The 17,851-nt window shown below is 32.9% G+C and overlaps 1 protein-coding gene across 8 annotated transcripts in view; it reads right to left on the bottom strand.

Annotated features, from left to right (window-relative positions):
- The window catches only part of SLC4A10 (solute carrier family 4 member 10), a gene marked incomplete at both ends in the record, with an annotated part of 269,813 nt that overhangs the window by 88,523 nt on the left and 163,439 nt on the right, over positions 1-17,851 (bottom strand). For 3 of the 8 annotated variants that reach the window (XM_084240237.1, XM_084240234.1, XM_084240235.1), the window contains 3 exons: positions 1,917-2,074; positions 9,246-9,335; positions 10,431-10,522. In XM_084240237.1, the coding sequence (XP_084096363.1) occupies positions 1,917-2,074; positions 9,246-9,335; positions 10,431-10,522 (340 nt within the window). The remainder of the gene's footprint in view (positions 1-1,916; positions 2,075-9,245; positions 9,336-10,430; positions 10,523-17,851) is intronic. The other 5 variants (XM_084240238.1, XM_084240236.1, XM_084240240.1 and 2 more) reach the window with 3 other exon arrangements.

The raw sequence follows: 17,851 nt of genomic DNA, 5'->3' as shown, positions 1-17,851 counted from the left end.
GGTCAAAAATAGCCATCATTTATTCAGAATTCATCACTCCTTTCTAAATGGTGGAATGAGAAAACATTGCTTGGAAGAATGAAAAGGAATTTTAAACTACTAAAATGAAACCTCTACAATTAGAAGCTTGACATCTTAAATCTGAATCCTAAATTCCCAGAAACTCTGAATAAGTTACAAGTTGTACACAGAAAACCACAGGTGTAATGATATGGTCAGAAACCATTTTAATATATTCAGTTCATCCCCTTTTAAAACATAAGTTGGTACATATGAAAAGTCTCATTAACTCTTCAATAATATGGGCTGACACTTCTTTCTATAAATTGAATAGTAACCATTTTATTCCCTCAAGTCATGAATTCAGACATAGGTACTTGAACACTGAATTCATTCCAGTAAGTTCAATTCTTACAAAATGAGGCCTCTCCTGACTAAACTACTCCCTATTTTTGGAATATCTCATCCATATAATAATCAAAACACAGAGTGGCATAATCTGATGTTTTGATTTAAGGCCAAAGGTCCATAGAGGACACATTTTCTATGTTGCCACAGCACCTGAACTCTTTATCATTTTTACCTGGTTAATACATTCAATGTTTGGGAGAGGGGACGTACTAACAACATCTGAAACACCAAACAAAGGTATCATGAAGGAAGAAGTAGGGCCCAAGAAATGTATGTTTTGCTATGGGTATAGTGTCAGAGTAGAAGAAAACAAGTTCCCCTGGATGAATTGCTAGGAAGTCATGTTGAAGTCAACACTCTTCACCTATTTTTCCTCACAACATTGCTCATGGGCAGTCTTATATCTACAAAATGGAGATAAATAATAAACAACATAATTTATATTATACCTATGTTGCTAGTCTTTACATATAGTTAAATCAGAAACAAGTTTGGGTAGTCAAATTTGTGCTTATGATTTGTGTTGGAATACAGTTGAATAAGGTTAAAAACTAAACCCCCACTTCTGACCCAGCAGGCAGATTTTGGAGGCTGGAATAGATAAAGGAGTAGATAAAGCTGCCTTGGGAACGAGGCTATAAAATCAACCACCATGATCAGAAAAACCAGTCAGACTCTAGGAATGCAGAAGCAGAGGCCAGAACATGTTTCTGTGTCAAAAGCCAGTACTAGAGACCAGACATCCCAGCAGATAAATGGTGCAAACTAATGCCCCAAGCTAGAAAGCCCATGAACAGAGTATAAAAGAGCCTCTAATCCTCCTTCAAATGCATACTTCTCCCATCTAACTGATGCTTTTCTTAGCAGTGTATTTCAATAAATCTACCTCTTCTGTTCTCCACTCTGTCTCTGCTGAATTCTTTCACCTCCTCCCCAATGCCTCCAGCTTCACCCTGGTTTTCTCCCCACAACAATTTGGATTTGGATTTAACCACAAAACATGATATTACCACCAATGATTCTTTAGACTCTATGCATGGGATACATTCTACGCTAGAACTAAAATATATAGCCCCACATATACGAAAAGATACGGCAGGAAATACCCTAATGATAGCATTTGCATGTACTTTAAAGACCTACTCACTCAAACATAAGCTAAGACTTGGAAATTTTGATCTTGTTGCATTTGACCACACTCTGACAGGATCCTCTTTTAGCTCACAACCTGATACAATCCTAGAGAAAAGTACGATACTTTCTGCGATCATATTCCAAGATAAGTAGCAAGTCCAACAAAATAGAAATCTGAGAAAAAGGAGGAAAGAACAGAATAATTTTTAAAGAACTTTTCCCCCTCCTCCATAAACAAAAAGAAATCATTATTTTATGGTTCACACATATGTTGTTAGAAGAAGCTGTCAGAAAAATTGTATTTTCTCCTTTATTTTTTACCCACAAAAATGGTTTAAGTGAAGTGCAGAAGATACTTTTATCATTTTTACCTGGTTGGGATTGGGACTTCTGCCAGTCCTTGAAGCAAAACAGCTGGAGATAACCTCACAAATGCAACTACAGTTCGATCCAAGAACTCCAATTCCCCAACTAAGATGTTGGAAGCTTCTGCACCTGGAGGAATCTTTTTCATAAAATGCAGATCAACCTGCAAGCATCACAAGGTAAAATAAGACTCATCAATATTGGATAAATTTGCTAACTCATGTCCTACCACAGTATGTCACATATGGTAATCCATCAATAAATATAGTTTAAATAAACATAGCTCCAATAGAGTTAAAGTAAATTTCAAAAATAGCTAAATATTTTTATTTACCCTTTAAAAATATTTTTGTGTATATACTTTATCATCAATAATCTAAATATCCTGATTCTGTACACAGTATTTTTAATAGAAGCTTCTTCAGCATCAGCAAGTGATATTTTCCAGAATAGAGCACGTACTCAATTAAATCATAATTTAATTAGTATTTGCTAATAGATTTAAATATTTTTAGACTACATTATCTTAATTTTGTGTACAATATATTACAATTAATAACTCAAAATATGCCTATTTCAAAAGAAATAAAATCATGTTTCTTGTTACAATATAAATTATGATTTTCACACCCATATTTATTCTAGTTGTTTCATATTTTTCACCTTCTATGTTTGTCCTGATCAATTTTAATTTCTCTTCAGAGAATTTAGATATGGCAGAGTGAAAAAAACAATAACAAAATATTAACATTTGGAGTTGCTAAAGATTCATAGTTGAATTTCTGATATGAGATGTTTGTGATTAAAATGAATGCACACAAAATAAAAGCAACAATTAGCAAGAAGAAATGCTTCCAGTAAAGGGTGAGTCTGAACAATGAATGTAAAATATTCGTAATGGTAAATGTCAATTTTTATTCACCGGGCCTCACTGAAAACCAAGGAATGGCTTTAAAGTCAGATTTACTTCGTGTTTATAAATGATTTGGGAGTGTTTTCTATGGAAATCTCTTTGTAGGGAGAATAAAAGTTTGTTATAGTAATTGCTTTTATATTGTGTTAATGAAACGGGGCCAAAGGTCAAAATGAGAAGGACCAGAAGAGAAAAAAGGGCTTTGGCAAATATGGATGAGACTGAGACTTCTGGGGTTAATTCTTTGTTTTTAAGGATTTATTTATTATTTGTGCATACAAGAGTTGGGGTACAGGCCAGAGGTGTGGGTGGTGAGAGGATTCATCAGACACAGAGCGGGGAACAGAACAGGCAGACTGACTGAAATACACTGCTGAGGGGAGCAGCAGGCGAGACAGGAGAGGTCTGCTGTGCCATGTGGGTAACTCCCTGGCCAGCTGGGGCTCAAATTCGTGCTACAGAGGCTGCGGATAGCTTCAAAGTGCTGTGCTTAACCCCTTGTGCCACCAGGGAGTCTCTGGGGTTAATTCATTTGCAAGTTTTAATGATTTGAAAATGTCTTCTCCAAGAAGTTTAAATGAAAAAAAAAAAAATTAAAACTTGTAGGACAACTACCTTAGAAGTACATAGCCAGACTTGAGTGACTACATTAAATATGTGCTTTCTGAAATCAAGATTCATACAGCTATTTAGGAGGTTTAAACTATTTAATTTTTCTGTAAAATAAGGGTACCATAAAACCCATCATGTGAATTATGCATTTAACAGAAGGATTAAATATAACAATAATCTGTACTATACTACCAGAAATACCAAACAAAACCAATGTTTTACTTTAGAGAAAAAGAACAATGATTTAACAGAGTAAAACTGTCTATAAAAACTATTACAAATAATGAAATTCTGAAGTTTGTAACCTGTAAATATACTTGAAAATAGAAATTTGTAAACTCATAAGATATATACACTAGGATATTAAATGGTAAATATTTTCCTTTTTAAAATCTAACCTTTTAATTTATGGATACAAAAACATTTATATACCTTAAATATTAAAGGTTAAATGTCATGGGGATTATTACTGTATATCTGAATTTATTTTTCTAGCTAGGAGAAATGCACATATTGAAAATACTTTCAATTACTACAATTATACTATAATGTGTAATTTTTCAAAAAGGGAATAAAAGATTACCTATGCACTATTAGCCCTGAGAGGAAAACATAATAAATCTTCCTAAGTTTGTCAGAGCCTAAAAGATAATTAAGTTTTCTTACCCAAAGGAAAAAACGATTATACAATATTAATATACTGGGACAAAATTTAAAATGGGAAAACAATTCTTTCAAGAAAATCTAGAATTGATAAACAATAGGAGTTTTATTGATAATACCTCTCAAACTTTAAGAAGAAATTTAAATTTCACTTGGGAAACTTTCTATAAACTCATTTATTGCTAAATAAATGCCATAGCCTTAACTATTGAAATCGGTCCTTCACATAGGTGAAAGTATACAAATAACTGCTTTAATATGTAATTTAATAAAATCAAGTATATAGCATGCTAAAACAGTTTAATTTTATATAAGGAAATACAAGATTCTTAGACATCATTTTTGCATCATATATCATTGATATCTGTTATGTACAAAAAGTTAAAAATATAAATAATTCAATCTCAGAATTAGAGAATCTTGATTTAAAATGTAATAATTTATAGTTAAATTACACATATCTGAAGTGATCATTATATCAGACACATTCACATTGTATTATTCTTGGGATAATCATATATTTGGGGGATAATAGTAATATATATTTGTATTTGTGTTAATACTCAATTGAAAAAGAAACTTATTTGGTATTCTACCTACATCTTTTTTTTTTTTAAGGATTTATTTATTTATTTGTTTGTTTGTTTGTTTACACAAGCACTGGGTACAGTCAGAAGCATGGGAGGGTGAGAGAATTCGCCAGAGTGGGGAACAGAGCAGTCAGAAGGACCAAGGTACACTGCTGAGGGGAACAGCGGGCGGCAGGAGAGGTCTGTGCGCCATGAGGGATCCTCCTCCGGTGGCCAGGGAGCAGCTGGGGATTGAACCGGCGCTGCAGAGGCTGCGGGCAGCTTTGCAACCCAGCGCTCAACCGCTGCGCCACCGGGGAGGCCCTCTACCTACATCTTAACAAAACAAAAGATCACATTTTGGGTGACAATTTAACATTTTATAAAGTTACAAATTACAAAACAGCTGTTCCTAAAACAGCTCTAAGGAACTATATTGAATAACATCCCTACAAATGTGGACTCAAGCACTTGGAATAAACATAAAGAAATCTTGATATTTCTGGTTCTAAAGTGGGCCTTCATGAAATCAAGTTATATTCTAATGAAGCCAGATGTATGCTCATACTTCTGGTCTCCCCAGACCTTTATGCAAAGAAGGGAAAGATGATTTATTTTGGTCATTTGCTATTTAGGCTGTGAATGAGAAAAGGTTATCTCTCTAGGGAACAAGATCAGACAGAAGATCATAATGGAACTGAAAGTGCCCAGACAAGCTACAAGCTGAGAGTAAAGGAAATACAAGACAGCAGTTTCGGGAGAAAATTACGTCTAAAGTCTATTATAAAATGTACAAGAAAATCAATAGAAATTCTCTGGGGAGAAATGGTGTAACACTAACCAGCCAGTGATCTTGAACAGCTCTCTTCATCTTTCTGGGATTTATCTTTCTCACCTTCTATGTGAGGAACTTTCTAAAGTTTCTTAGAATTCTAAGATTTAACAATTCTTTATTTTTTTAATGCAACAAATTGCTTCTATTTTGGTGTGTATCCACACCTCAGCATTTAGTGGTCCTGAACAGAAAAGTGGAAAAAGTCAGGAATTTGCCAGAAGTCCAGGCCACCAATTTTAGGCAATGCTATGCACACCCAGTTCTTCCTTTGTTCCTGTTGAGAACTGTGTGAAGCAGCATCACTAAAACCAAAATATGCACAAATTCATGGCTCTTTTTGTTCCAATTTTAGATGCCAAACTGGACCCAAATGGATTGCAAAGATGACTAAATGAGAGCCTTGTTTTTAAAAGTTCTTCGGTTTTCAAAAGCAAAGGTCTTTACGAATAAATAATTCATTCAGGGGGTCATGTGTGCTTAGAAATGTCTTTTTTGTGACTAATCGCCAAGCTTAACCGCCAAGGACTCTGAGAGCTGGCAGGTCTGAGTAATTCTAGAGGCTTCCTTTCACCTTATCAAATCCTGAGCTAAGAAAAATGTTTAGCTGATGAAGATGACATCTGAGGGCCCAATATTTATTTCTTAGGCTGGTGGAAAGTAAATAAATGTGGTTCCAAAACTAAGTAAAGGAGATCAAAGCCTCTTCCAAGCTTACTTGATGACTTCTGGCCAAATCAAGAAGTGTCACTGAAAGTGTTGGATGATTATGGTGCAAAAAGGGACTTAAGTGGGAGGAAGGAAAAAGCAGCACCTCGCAATAAGCGTTGGGGGAGAACCTAAAGGGCAAGCCTGAATTCTTTACCAAAAGCCAATCAGAGAGGAACAGAGAAGAGTCACAATCCATGTTTCTGCCAAGGGTGGGAGTAGGGAGTGTATGATGACTTGGAAGAAGGACAAGTCCCATATACCCAGTCGCCCCAAGACTGTGACCTGAAACCTGCATGTATTCCCTAACAAGACACCCCAATCTGGAGGTCTATTGCAGGGAAGGAGAGAGTCAAGGCAAAGAAAGGATACCAAGGCAGCAAAGTGATATGTGATGTTTATTTTTACAGTAAGTTAGATGCCACCTGCCAGTAATGAGAAGAATCAATTTAAACATATGTTCTTGATCCTGTAAGTTCAACTATGTGGACAGTGGTTACACTTGACAAGATGACTTGACATAACACGACATATATTTCAATGGACAAAAATTTAGTATCGTATATACTATTCGTAGTACCTTAAGATAAACTGCCTTTGAATGGGAGTTTCCTTTCCAGTACTTTGAGGTCTGTAAGTTATATAGAAAATTTGCTACTTTGGAAAATGAAAGATGTTTAAAAAGAATGGAGGAAGGACACCTGTGGCTCTTGTGGGACAATTTTGATGTTACATGAATTCTGCAGTTTTGTTAGCACTGATAAAGTTTTTGTGCCCACCACTCCAATGGAACTATTAACTTCAATCTAACTTTTAACATATATCTTCTGGATATTTAGGTCCACATTCTATTTTAAGACTGTATATTTGGAATTCATAAATTATTCCTGGAAGTCCAATTATGACCCCAATACCTCTAGTGTCATGTCACCATCATCTCCTAAACCCCTGCTAACTGTGCCATCTCCTCTCCTACTCTTTTCTGTCCTTCTTCCAACAGTTGGAAATTATGTAGGACTTGATTCTGGAGTTCACAGTGGGTACCATCTTGCATAACTCTCTGGTAATTCAGTTCTTCATGTAATATGTTTCACATACTAGAAAAAGATGCAAACAAATGTTCCTTCTAGATAAAAAATAGTGTAAAGGCTTTTTTTTAAATTTTATTTTTTCATAGAAGAACTAGGGTGCAGGCCAGAGGAGTAGGTTGGTGAGGAGGAGGGGGCAAGAGGATTCACCAGAGACAGAGTGGGGAGTAAAACAGATGTATTTACTGAAATACACTGCTAAGGGAAGCAGCGGGCGAGGCAGGAGATGTCTGCTGAGCCACATGTAGGTTAGATCCCTGGCCAGGACTGAACTTAGACCATAGGGGTGATAGCACTGAGACTTAACCCCTAGGCTACCAAGGAGGCTTGGAAAGGCTTCTTTGGGTCATTTGAAATAAAAGAAACACCACTAACTGTTGGAAAATAATAAAATGGTCATCATTTACATGCTAGTTTAAAAAACAAAGAGACATAGTATTTTGACACATCTGTTCTTTAAAAACACTATAGGATGAAAAAACTTGAAAACTCAGATTATATTTTAAAAAATCCCTAAATGAATAATAGGTCTAGTCATTGGAATGGTTTTAAATATGTAGACTGAATGTAAATACAGGATTAAGTTATCAGAAGTGAATAGAGACTTCCTAACACCTCAAAATTTCCCTGGATTTGGAATCTATAAATTAAACCTCAAAATACTTAAATTGGACAAAGTAAGTTGGAAATTAGCAGAACTTTGAAAAATTCTAAAAACTTAAATTAGACTGAAAAACCTTAACTCAAGTACCTGCAAAATCTAGCAGTGAATTTGGTTTCATAACGATGAATTATACTTGTTCTTTCTGAACCCTACTACTCTGCTCTTCTAGATTACAAGTGAAAAGTATTATTTGATTTAAAAAAAACCACAGAACTAAATGCTTAAAGTATTTTGAATCTCAAAGAAATCATTTAACAAATACATTTTAAATACTGCTCAAGGCACTAGAGATTAAAGAGATTAAAACATATTAAAATCTGGTCCAGTATTTATTTTTGACACTGTTACTTCCACTAATAATGATGATAATAATAACTTAGAAGCAGTATTAGTAGTAGGCTCCTTTTATTAATCACCTACTATGTGGCTAGCACTCTGTAAGGCCCTCTATATCTCATTTAATCTTCACACAAAATATAAAAATTATCCTTATTTTACAATGAGAAAGTTAAAGTTCAGAGAACTTCTCCAAGATCAGCTATGTTAGTAACACTAGAGTTAAGATTCAAAGATCTCATGTTCTTTTTTGAAAGTGATAGTCATTCTAGTGTGCCATGTTATGGACAAGAGGATAAGGAAAATGATGGCTCACAGTGACAAGAGGGCTCTGTGAACTTAAGAGTTAGAGTGGACTTTTTATTGGAAATACAATATGGAAGAAAGGGCTTAAAGGCAAAAAACCCTATTTTTCACTCTTCTGTATTTTTAAGTTGTTTTGAAGCACCTGAAGATGACTACTGTTTCCCACTGGCAAACTTCATTTTCTTTCAAATGTGATGAAGCATATTTGAAGGTTGCAAACATAGGTCAAATATGTAAAAAACAAAATGATATGGAGTTATAAAAATCAGTGTCAATGGGTTATATTCTTTAAAAAATGTTAAAAGGTAATTTATTCCAGAAGATGTGATTTATTATCACTCTTTTTGAGAATGTTAAATATGCCCTTGTTATACTGTCAATGCCTTCATAAATAAGCAACTTGTTAGGTCATTGCTTTTAAGATATTGTTTCAAATGAAGACTATCATAAATTAAATGCATAGCAGTTTGTGACAATTTCATTAAAACTCAAGATGAATGAAGATGTAATGCTGGAAAAGGATTTTTTTTTTGAAGTGGCAAATGAAATACATTTGAATTGGCTTAATATTTGAATCACATGACTCCTCACAGTGAAATGAGCTTTGAACCACTGTAGAAACATAGCCCGAGGATGCCCTCACCTCTCTCTCTTGCTGGTGTGCAGGTCCTTTTTCATGCCTTTGTTTCATCCCACATGGACTAGTATGCCCCTTTTGTTGGCCTCCCAGTCCCTGCACGCATAATTAACAGACTTAAGCTGGTACACCATACTCCCACGGAGATTCTGCCAGGCACAGGAGGCAGAGCACGCACGTGACTAGACCTAGACCATTTACTTAGGCAGTGGCAGAGAGACTCTGTATCAGCAAGAAGAAGCTTATAGCTACTAATTTTTTCTGCCATTTGATGTAGGCTACTTCCTTATTGCTCACTGCCATTCCCACCGCCTCCCACTGTTAAAATTCATCATCAGTGTGAAGTGATTGATCAAGAAAAATATTACTCTGAATTACTATTGTTTCAGCCACTCAGACAAAAAGACTTATTGAACCCTTTATTTTGGACGATATTGAAAGCTCGCTTTCCTGTATAAGTGTTAGTTTGCCACAGCACTTATACATTAGTCAGGAATTTGCTAACCAAAATATTTTCAGACTCATTTTTTTAAATTTTGAATACATTTAAGTGGGTGAGTTCATTTGAATTGTTTCAAATTAGATGTTCCCAACAGAGTCAGTCTTGATTATTTTTTTTGGTTATTATTTTATTTTATATATTTTACATCATTTTTCATTTTTGTACAATGTATACATTTTCATCTTGGTTATAGTCCCCATACAATTCTCACCCCCCCCCTTGATTTTATTCAAAGTGCTCAGTCTTACTATGTTCTTTTCTTTCTTTACACTAATGTTTTTCTCTAAATTATGACAATGAAGTCTTACACCATATGATTTGCTTTCCCATAAATGGAGGGGAAGTGATTTTAGAAAAAAAAATTAGCAAAAGTTTTAAACAGTAAACCTGTGTTAAATTATCTGTGAAGTCCAGTTATTCTTTGTATAACTTTCTCAAAAGTATGTGTCATTTTTGGATAATATACATTAAACCAAGTGGCTGAAACTTAAGTACTATGCATAAAATTTACACGTTTGGTTTTACGAATAATCAAAATGCTATGGGTATACTTAAATGTTAACTTTACTCTAATAATATCAATTTTTTACTAAGAAACAAAAAAATGCATATAAAAATTGTATTATCATTCCTTAAAATGAACAGTACTAATACAGTGTCTTGCTTAAATGAAAGGGAAAAAGACTTACCTTGCTAAAGTCAACAGTGCTGTTTTCTCTGCTCACATCATTTTTATTTTCAACACAGGCTAGAGCAGACTGAGGAGAAGCAACCTGACCTGCTAAAAGAGATTGTTATTACAGAACATAAACAGTTACTTATAATTATAGACATTTTGAGTGAAATATGAATTAAACTAGACTAGGATTTCTTAATGAGCTCATGAGGTAAGCATGAAAGGCCAATATAAATATACCTATGTCGTTACAAAAATTCTTATTTATCAGTTACAGATAGAAATGGGAGAATATAGTCAAGAAGATGTAAACCAATTCTCAGATTAAAACTCTAACCATTCTCTATGAAAACGATCACCTACAAAAATGCTTAAATCAGGGCCTCCCAGTGGTGCGGTGGGATGAGCGCTGCGCTGTGAAGCTGTCCGCAGCCTCTGCAGTGAGGGTTCGATCCCCGGCCGGCCAGGGAGCAACCCACATGGTGAAGCAGACCTCTCCAGGCTCACCTGCTGCTCTCCTCAGCAGTGTCTTCGGTCTTTCTGCCTGTTCTGCTCCCCGCTCTGTCTCTGGTGAATTCTCTCACCCTCCCGTGCCTCTGACTGTACCCCAATTCTTGTATAAATAAATCTTTAAAAAATATATGCTTAAATCTAATCATGGTTTTGAAATATCACTGACTTCTCAATTTTATCCAAAACTGTTGAAACATATATATAAAGAAGACCAAATAAACATCTATTGTGATTTAAACTCATACAGGAGAACTTGAAATGTCAAAGTTTAAAAACAGGAGTAGAATATATGTATTTGAGAAATACACAGCATATTTATGCTTCAATTGCATTTAAAAAAAGAAATCAGTAAAAAAGATTCTTTGACAATAACTTTTAGAGAGTTTATATGAAAGGTTCAGTTAGAAATACCTTCCTCTGACACAGTCCACACTGTGAATATGATTTCATGTTTGCTAAATTCAGTTGCATAAGCATAATAAAACTGGCTTCCATAAGAAAAGATAACAAACTGAAATTGTATTAGCTTTCCATTAACATTAACCAGCAACTAAATTATTTTGTAGTTTCTTTCCTATTATAGGGAAAATTACAGTATTAGTTAAGTAGAAAGTAGAGCTGGGAATATGAAAATTGCTAGCTAAGCGTGATTAAATTCAATTATTCATTAAGTATAAAATATTCTTTGCAATCAAAACTTATCTAAAATCTGTTCATAGTTAACAATTAAATGATAAAATTAAGGGGGTTTGCTAAATTTCACATGTATCTCTCTACTTCTCTAATCTCTCACCCATGCTCATGTGTTACTTTGGCTGTGAAATGAGTAATGGCAACTTAAATTTGAGTGCCTTAATCATATTTATAATAACTCAGTGATTCCAAAACATTGCTCTTACATCAATCTCAAACATCTGGAAATGTTATCTCCCTCTTGCCACCTACCTCTTCTCCCTACCAACCAATTTTATTCACAATTCAACTTTAGTCTCATCTCCTCTATTGCATTGCTTATTTAAACTATCAGTGTATATACAAATATTTTATTTAAGTTCTCTCCTGAAATCCCACTTACTCTTTGCTACCTAGAATCACCACTAACGTACAAATATTACTATAATTTTGTTTTTGAGACTATTCGAGACAAATTATTAAATAGGTACAATTATTTCAAACTCAAAATTGTTGTGTTTCTGAAAAAGTTATTGGTTTGTGATTCTTCTAGAACTTTAATATTTCTCTGCTCTTATTAGACAAAGTAAAAATAATATATGGTGAAGATTTAAAACATGACTTTCTAAAGCAAATTTGCCTCAAACCATGTATGCAAGTTCTGATTATGGAATATTCCAAGGCTATATAAACTTCAGAAAAATGACAGATTAAAACTGTATCAATTATTTTCATTCTCCCATTTCTAACTGCAATATGCAGCTATGACTGTGAACTGTTCATTAGCAGCCACTTAATTTATCATTCTCAAAATAATAACTGCAATTTTTTAAAAAACCTTTTACATAATGCATTTGTGCTACTAACAGATGTCTTCAATCACCAGTTTCACATCATTTCTCCATATTTTCATGAGTTAGAACATTAGATATATTTAAACCTAAATTTACTGACTGTTCTGAAAATTAAATGGTGAAAATTGGGCATGGAAAAATTAAATAAACATATATGTGCTTTCTTATGATAATTTATTCCATGTGGCATAAAAACTACATGGGAGGAGAATAACAATTATTTAATTCAATCAACAAACATACAAAAGTAAAATCAGCCCAAGACAAAAACCATGAAATTTGAAGACTGAATTCAAGATTGAATTCAAGATCAAAATATGTTACTTAAAATTTGAAGAAATTTAATAACCTACATTTTCATATATATATACATATATATACTTTAAAAGGAGAACATTTTCATACATTACTCATATGGTATGTTTAAAACATTGGCACTTGTGCTTTCTCCTATAAATGCTAATGTATTTTGAGAAATCCACAAGACTTACAGTCTATTAAACTATTGGAAATCTCATGAATCAATTTTTTAAAATTCTGTTGCCAAGTATAATCTTTGTCTAAATACTGATTTCTTTAGTTTATTCCAATGATTACTGCCTTTCAGAAGACAGTCATTTTGAACTTCAAAATGACTTTCGTAAACTCAAATACTACTATAGAAGAAGAATCAGTAAATTTAGGTATTGAAAAGACAACCTTATCTTTTTACTGACATCTAAAATAATAGTAGTTCATGAAATGACAATTTTCAGATACAGGATTTTATATTCTACCAGCAGTGAATGTCTCCTAAAAGCAGACATTAAGACTTTATAAGCAGTTAAAAATAAATAGTATAAAGTAAGGATTTAGGACTTATACATATGTATGGAAGTTTTGTGAATACTAATTTTTTATGATGACTTTTTCTAATAACTATGACTTAACACTTATAAATATACATGTTCTTGTTTATTTGTATTTTTCTACTTTGGATAAAACTATTTTTTAAATTTTACCTTCACTTTTTCCCACTGGTCATTGACCATATTAATATATACTGTAAGTAAGCACCATTGTAATGTTAAAACTCTCATGCTCTACTGACTGAGCTAGCCAGGCTCCCATTATCACTATAATGTTCAATTTCATCTGTTATTATATCTAAATAATTGTGATATGTGAAAATGACCATACCTCCCCAAAAAACAAATTATTAATTCAGTGATATTATTACATTCAGAGAAATTACTTAAAAGCTGATGAAAAGTAGACACCATTAGTATTGATATTAATGTTAATACTGTTAACTGAAAAGTGTCTATGACTAAAATGTAGACATGTGAGAAATTAGCATTATTCTTATTAATTTACCACATATGCCTATTTCCAATCTTTTCAACTCAGAGTTCACCATCCTACATCCAAAATTCTAATATTTGTTATATAATATCAGTTAAAGTGTTTACTATGTAGAATACATATTTGTAATGAAAATTTTCCTTTGAGTCATGAATTTATATTTTCCTCGAGACCTCCATGTAGGGATAATATATCGATCAAATAAACACATGTACAGATGGACCATGTATTTTTCCAGGGCAAACCATAAAATATATGGGGCAATCACAGGAAAGAATGAAGAGCAATTCAAGTGACTGCCATCTAGAAAATGGAAGCTCTGTTTTTCTGCTTTTGAAAGCATATTTTTTCACTAAGTCCATCGTGAAACTGGCATAGTCATTCCCCTCATCATAAAGTGGTGGGGGAAGTAATATGAGATTATGTCCCCAAGTACTACACTTCAAAACTTTAAGCAGTGTTAGTATCACTAAAGTATCTTATTAAAACACTACGGCAAATATGTTCTCAAAAAACCTGATATTAATGAATTCAAATCCTTACCTATAGTTTTATTCTTTTTTAAACAAATGATGTACACATATTTTGTAAAACAGCAGCTTTTTTAATTTTTATGTGGCCAATTTCAAATCAATAGTAAAAATATATCACGTAAGTATACAATTGTTACTGCTTAATCCACTGAAAATTATGTGTAATAGAAGGAAACTGGGATGAAGACATAGAGGTATATTACTATTCACCTAGAGACCAAGCTGGTTTACACTACCTCAGAAACCTTCAACGCATTTAGAGTACCCAAAGGTTAGGAGATGAGGGAGGTACAGAGATGAGATGAGCCTGTTAGAGACAGACACAAGACAGAGCAAAATAAAGAAATATAAAGATGAATGACAAAGTTACATACATGTGTAACAATACATTTATTCATGGGAATAGAAAACATGAAGAAAGAAAGGTTAAATATTCAGAAAATGTTGATTAGGTGAGCTATCCTTCAAACAGGAAAACTATGTAATCAATCTTAAGGAACCTAGGATAATAATTAAATTCAGAAAAGGTAATATACCTGAAAATACTTAATATAAGAAATAACAAATTTAAGCCCTCATATTATAAATATTTTTTATGTTAAGATCTAGTTTTGACATTCCAAAATAAAGCCTCTAAACAGATCCATTGGTTGTGCCAACACTGTCATCTTGATTTTTTTTTTGTACAGTGGAAAATACTTTTAGTACACATTGAATTTTATCAATTACATGTTTTCTCTCAAGTAAGTCCAGGAATAATTATACCTTATTTTCTTCAAAGGTAGAACACTATGAGGGATAATTTTTATATTCTTGGTATCTTACTTGTGAGATCACAGTATTTAAAAGATAAGACAGCATCTAAATATCTAAACACACATAAAAGCATTGTGCATCTGAAAATAAAAAGTAGAGCACTTGTAAAAATATTTAAAAAGTGATTAGAAAGTAATAAAGCTGACTTCCTAAAGTCATAAATAACAGTCATTCACAATACTTCATGTACATTAAGGATTGGAGTCTACCCAAGTCTAAAAAGTCAATACACACCCCCTCCTTACAAATCTAAAGGTTCTCCAGGAACCCACATCTTTAAGAGTAAATCTGACAACTCCTGCTTTGTAACTCCTTTTGAGGTCCTAAATAAAAGGTACAATTAGAAAGTATTTGTATTAGGAGGGAGAAATGACATTTGTAAAGACAAAGAAACAAAGTTAGAATTATTAGTAAAGGACACAATGGAATGTAGACATCCTACACTTAAGGAACCTAAGGGTTCTGATTTTTTTTAAATATGAAGTTTATCAACAGGGTAATGATATTTTAAACTAGATTTTAATTCAAATGTCTCAAGATACAGTTGAATGCATGACCAAAACGATAAATACAAACTTTGATATATTTTTCTCTCTAGATCGTTTAACCCAAAAGTCTTATTATTGCTTTTAGAAAATCCAAGTTTTCAATGAATTCATTGAACATTCTTGATATATTTAGAGTACTCCCAGCCATATTCTTTTCAGGGTTCTAATGATAAAGAAGATATTATTTTCCTATTATTTTTGCTGTTGTTTTGCCAAATGTAACTGTCACTTTTTATTGAAACATCAGAATCAGACATTTAATTCTCACAGTTTTGATGCTTAATGAAAAGTGAAAGTTAAACACAGCATGGTGGCATTAAAAATGCATGGTGAATCCATAGCATCCTGTATCTTAGCCCTTAAGAGAATGTGCAGAACACCAAGAAAATAAATTATACAAAAAAGTAAAGCTAGTGTATTTGGAGGTGAGATCGACAAATTATCACAAATCCCTAAAAGGATTTACTAACAAAATAGTGTGGACTAGGGGGCAAACAGCAGGAAATACATAGTAAATCTAATCTATAATATGAGGGAGATTTGCATTTGAAATATAGTATCTGAATGTTTAACCCCTTAGGACTACTACCTAGGGTACCTGCTCAAGGAACAAATCCATTAAGGAAACAAAAAACTTACTCTAATAGACGTTAGATTTCTTTACATAAGCATCAATTCATTTCTGAGAAAATTTCAACTATTTTTGTCTCCAAAGTAAAGTATATTAAGCAAGAGTGGGCTTATTTCCGTCTTTATACTTGGGAAGGAAAATGTTTTGTTTTCAAGTTTCTAGAAATCCTCACTCTATTTAAATCCCATTCTACAATCTTAAAAAAGAAAAAAAAAAGTTAACCTTTTGCATGAAACACTTTATTGAAGGGATTTTAATAGGAAGAAAATTATTTTTACTCTTTTGGATGTCTTAAAATCCTTTTGCATCTCTCTGTACTACTGCCCAAAAACTAAAGCTCTATTGCATATTTTGAGACAGAATGTCAAATATATATTTACAGTTATGAATTTCAATTTGTTTGTTTATCTAGAGTTTGTCAGTTTTTTGAGTTCATAAGTAGATTGAGAACCTTAGTAATAAAGGTCTTTCACACTTTTTCCCACTTCTGGGTAGAAGATGTATTTCTAAATTGGTGAAACTATACATATTTTCAGAATTCTCAACACACATAATTATGCAAAGTGTGTGAGGAAGCAAAACAGAGTCACAAGGAGGTGTTATAAGCCTAGGCTTAGAAAACCACTCTGACAGCATACTCTCAAACAATACTTAATTGGATATATGAATCTTATTAGAAATGTTTCCAAGTTTTTATTACCCTAATGTATGCTTTGAGTGGATCTGTATGTGTTCAGATAAGGGCTGATTGTACAGATGGTGACAGAATCACTTCAGAACTACTCACATTCTAGTTTTTAGAAACTAAGCAGTTGCCTGAATAAGACCAAAACCAGACTCTCAGAAACCTTGTATCTACATGTAGACTTGCGATTCATGGCTATAATTCTAGCATCTCTTATGTTTAGTAGGTGTTTAACATAATAGCAAATAGGGTGCTAATATAAAAATTTGGTTGATCCAGTAAATTCAGTACTTGTCCTTCCAAAAACATGTTAAAATTATTTTATAATAAACATTATTTTCCATAAATCTTAGTTATACATTAAATCTAGTTCATGACCCAAGCTGTTTATATCTTTAAATAAAAACATTATCATTCTTATTGACAAATATTTTATCATCTAATTTCTGGTAAAAGTGAACTAAAAATGAAGGAAGCTTATTTTCATAAAATGTGTTTGCACCCACTGAGCACTAGTTCATACAAACATTTTAATAAGAACTTTGCAAATGTGTAAACAGAAGCCCATAGTCAAAATTAATACCTTTCTGAGTCTGTTTTCTTAATATCATCATACCAAATAAATACTAGTATTGTCACATAGTAAAAGCACTACATTTATAATAGGTCTCAGAATATAAAAGTTTCATTTTGCCAATTTTATGTATAACATATTTTAAAGCAAATTGTGATTTAGAAAATGAATATATTTTAAATAGATGATGTGATTCAAAGCAAGTTATACATTCTCAAAATGTTCAGTGGAATCTATAAATACAAGTTGGTATATATCATAAAG

Source organism: Talpa europaea (assembly GCF_964194135.1).
Source record: "Talpa europaea genome assembly, chromosome: 1".
Lineage (NCBI taxonomy): Eukaryota > Metazoa > Chordata > Mammalia > Eulipotyphla > Talpidae > Talpa > Talpa europaea.
Note: the sequence above shows the minus strand (reverse complement) of the source record. Positions and strands in the feature narration are given on the sequence as shown.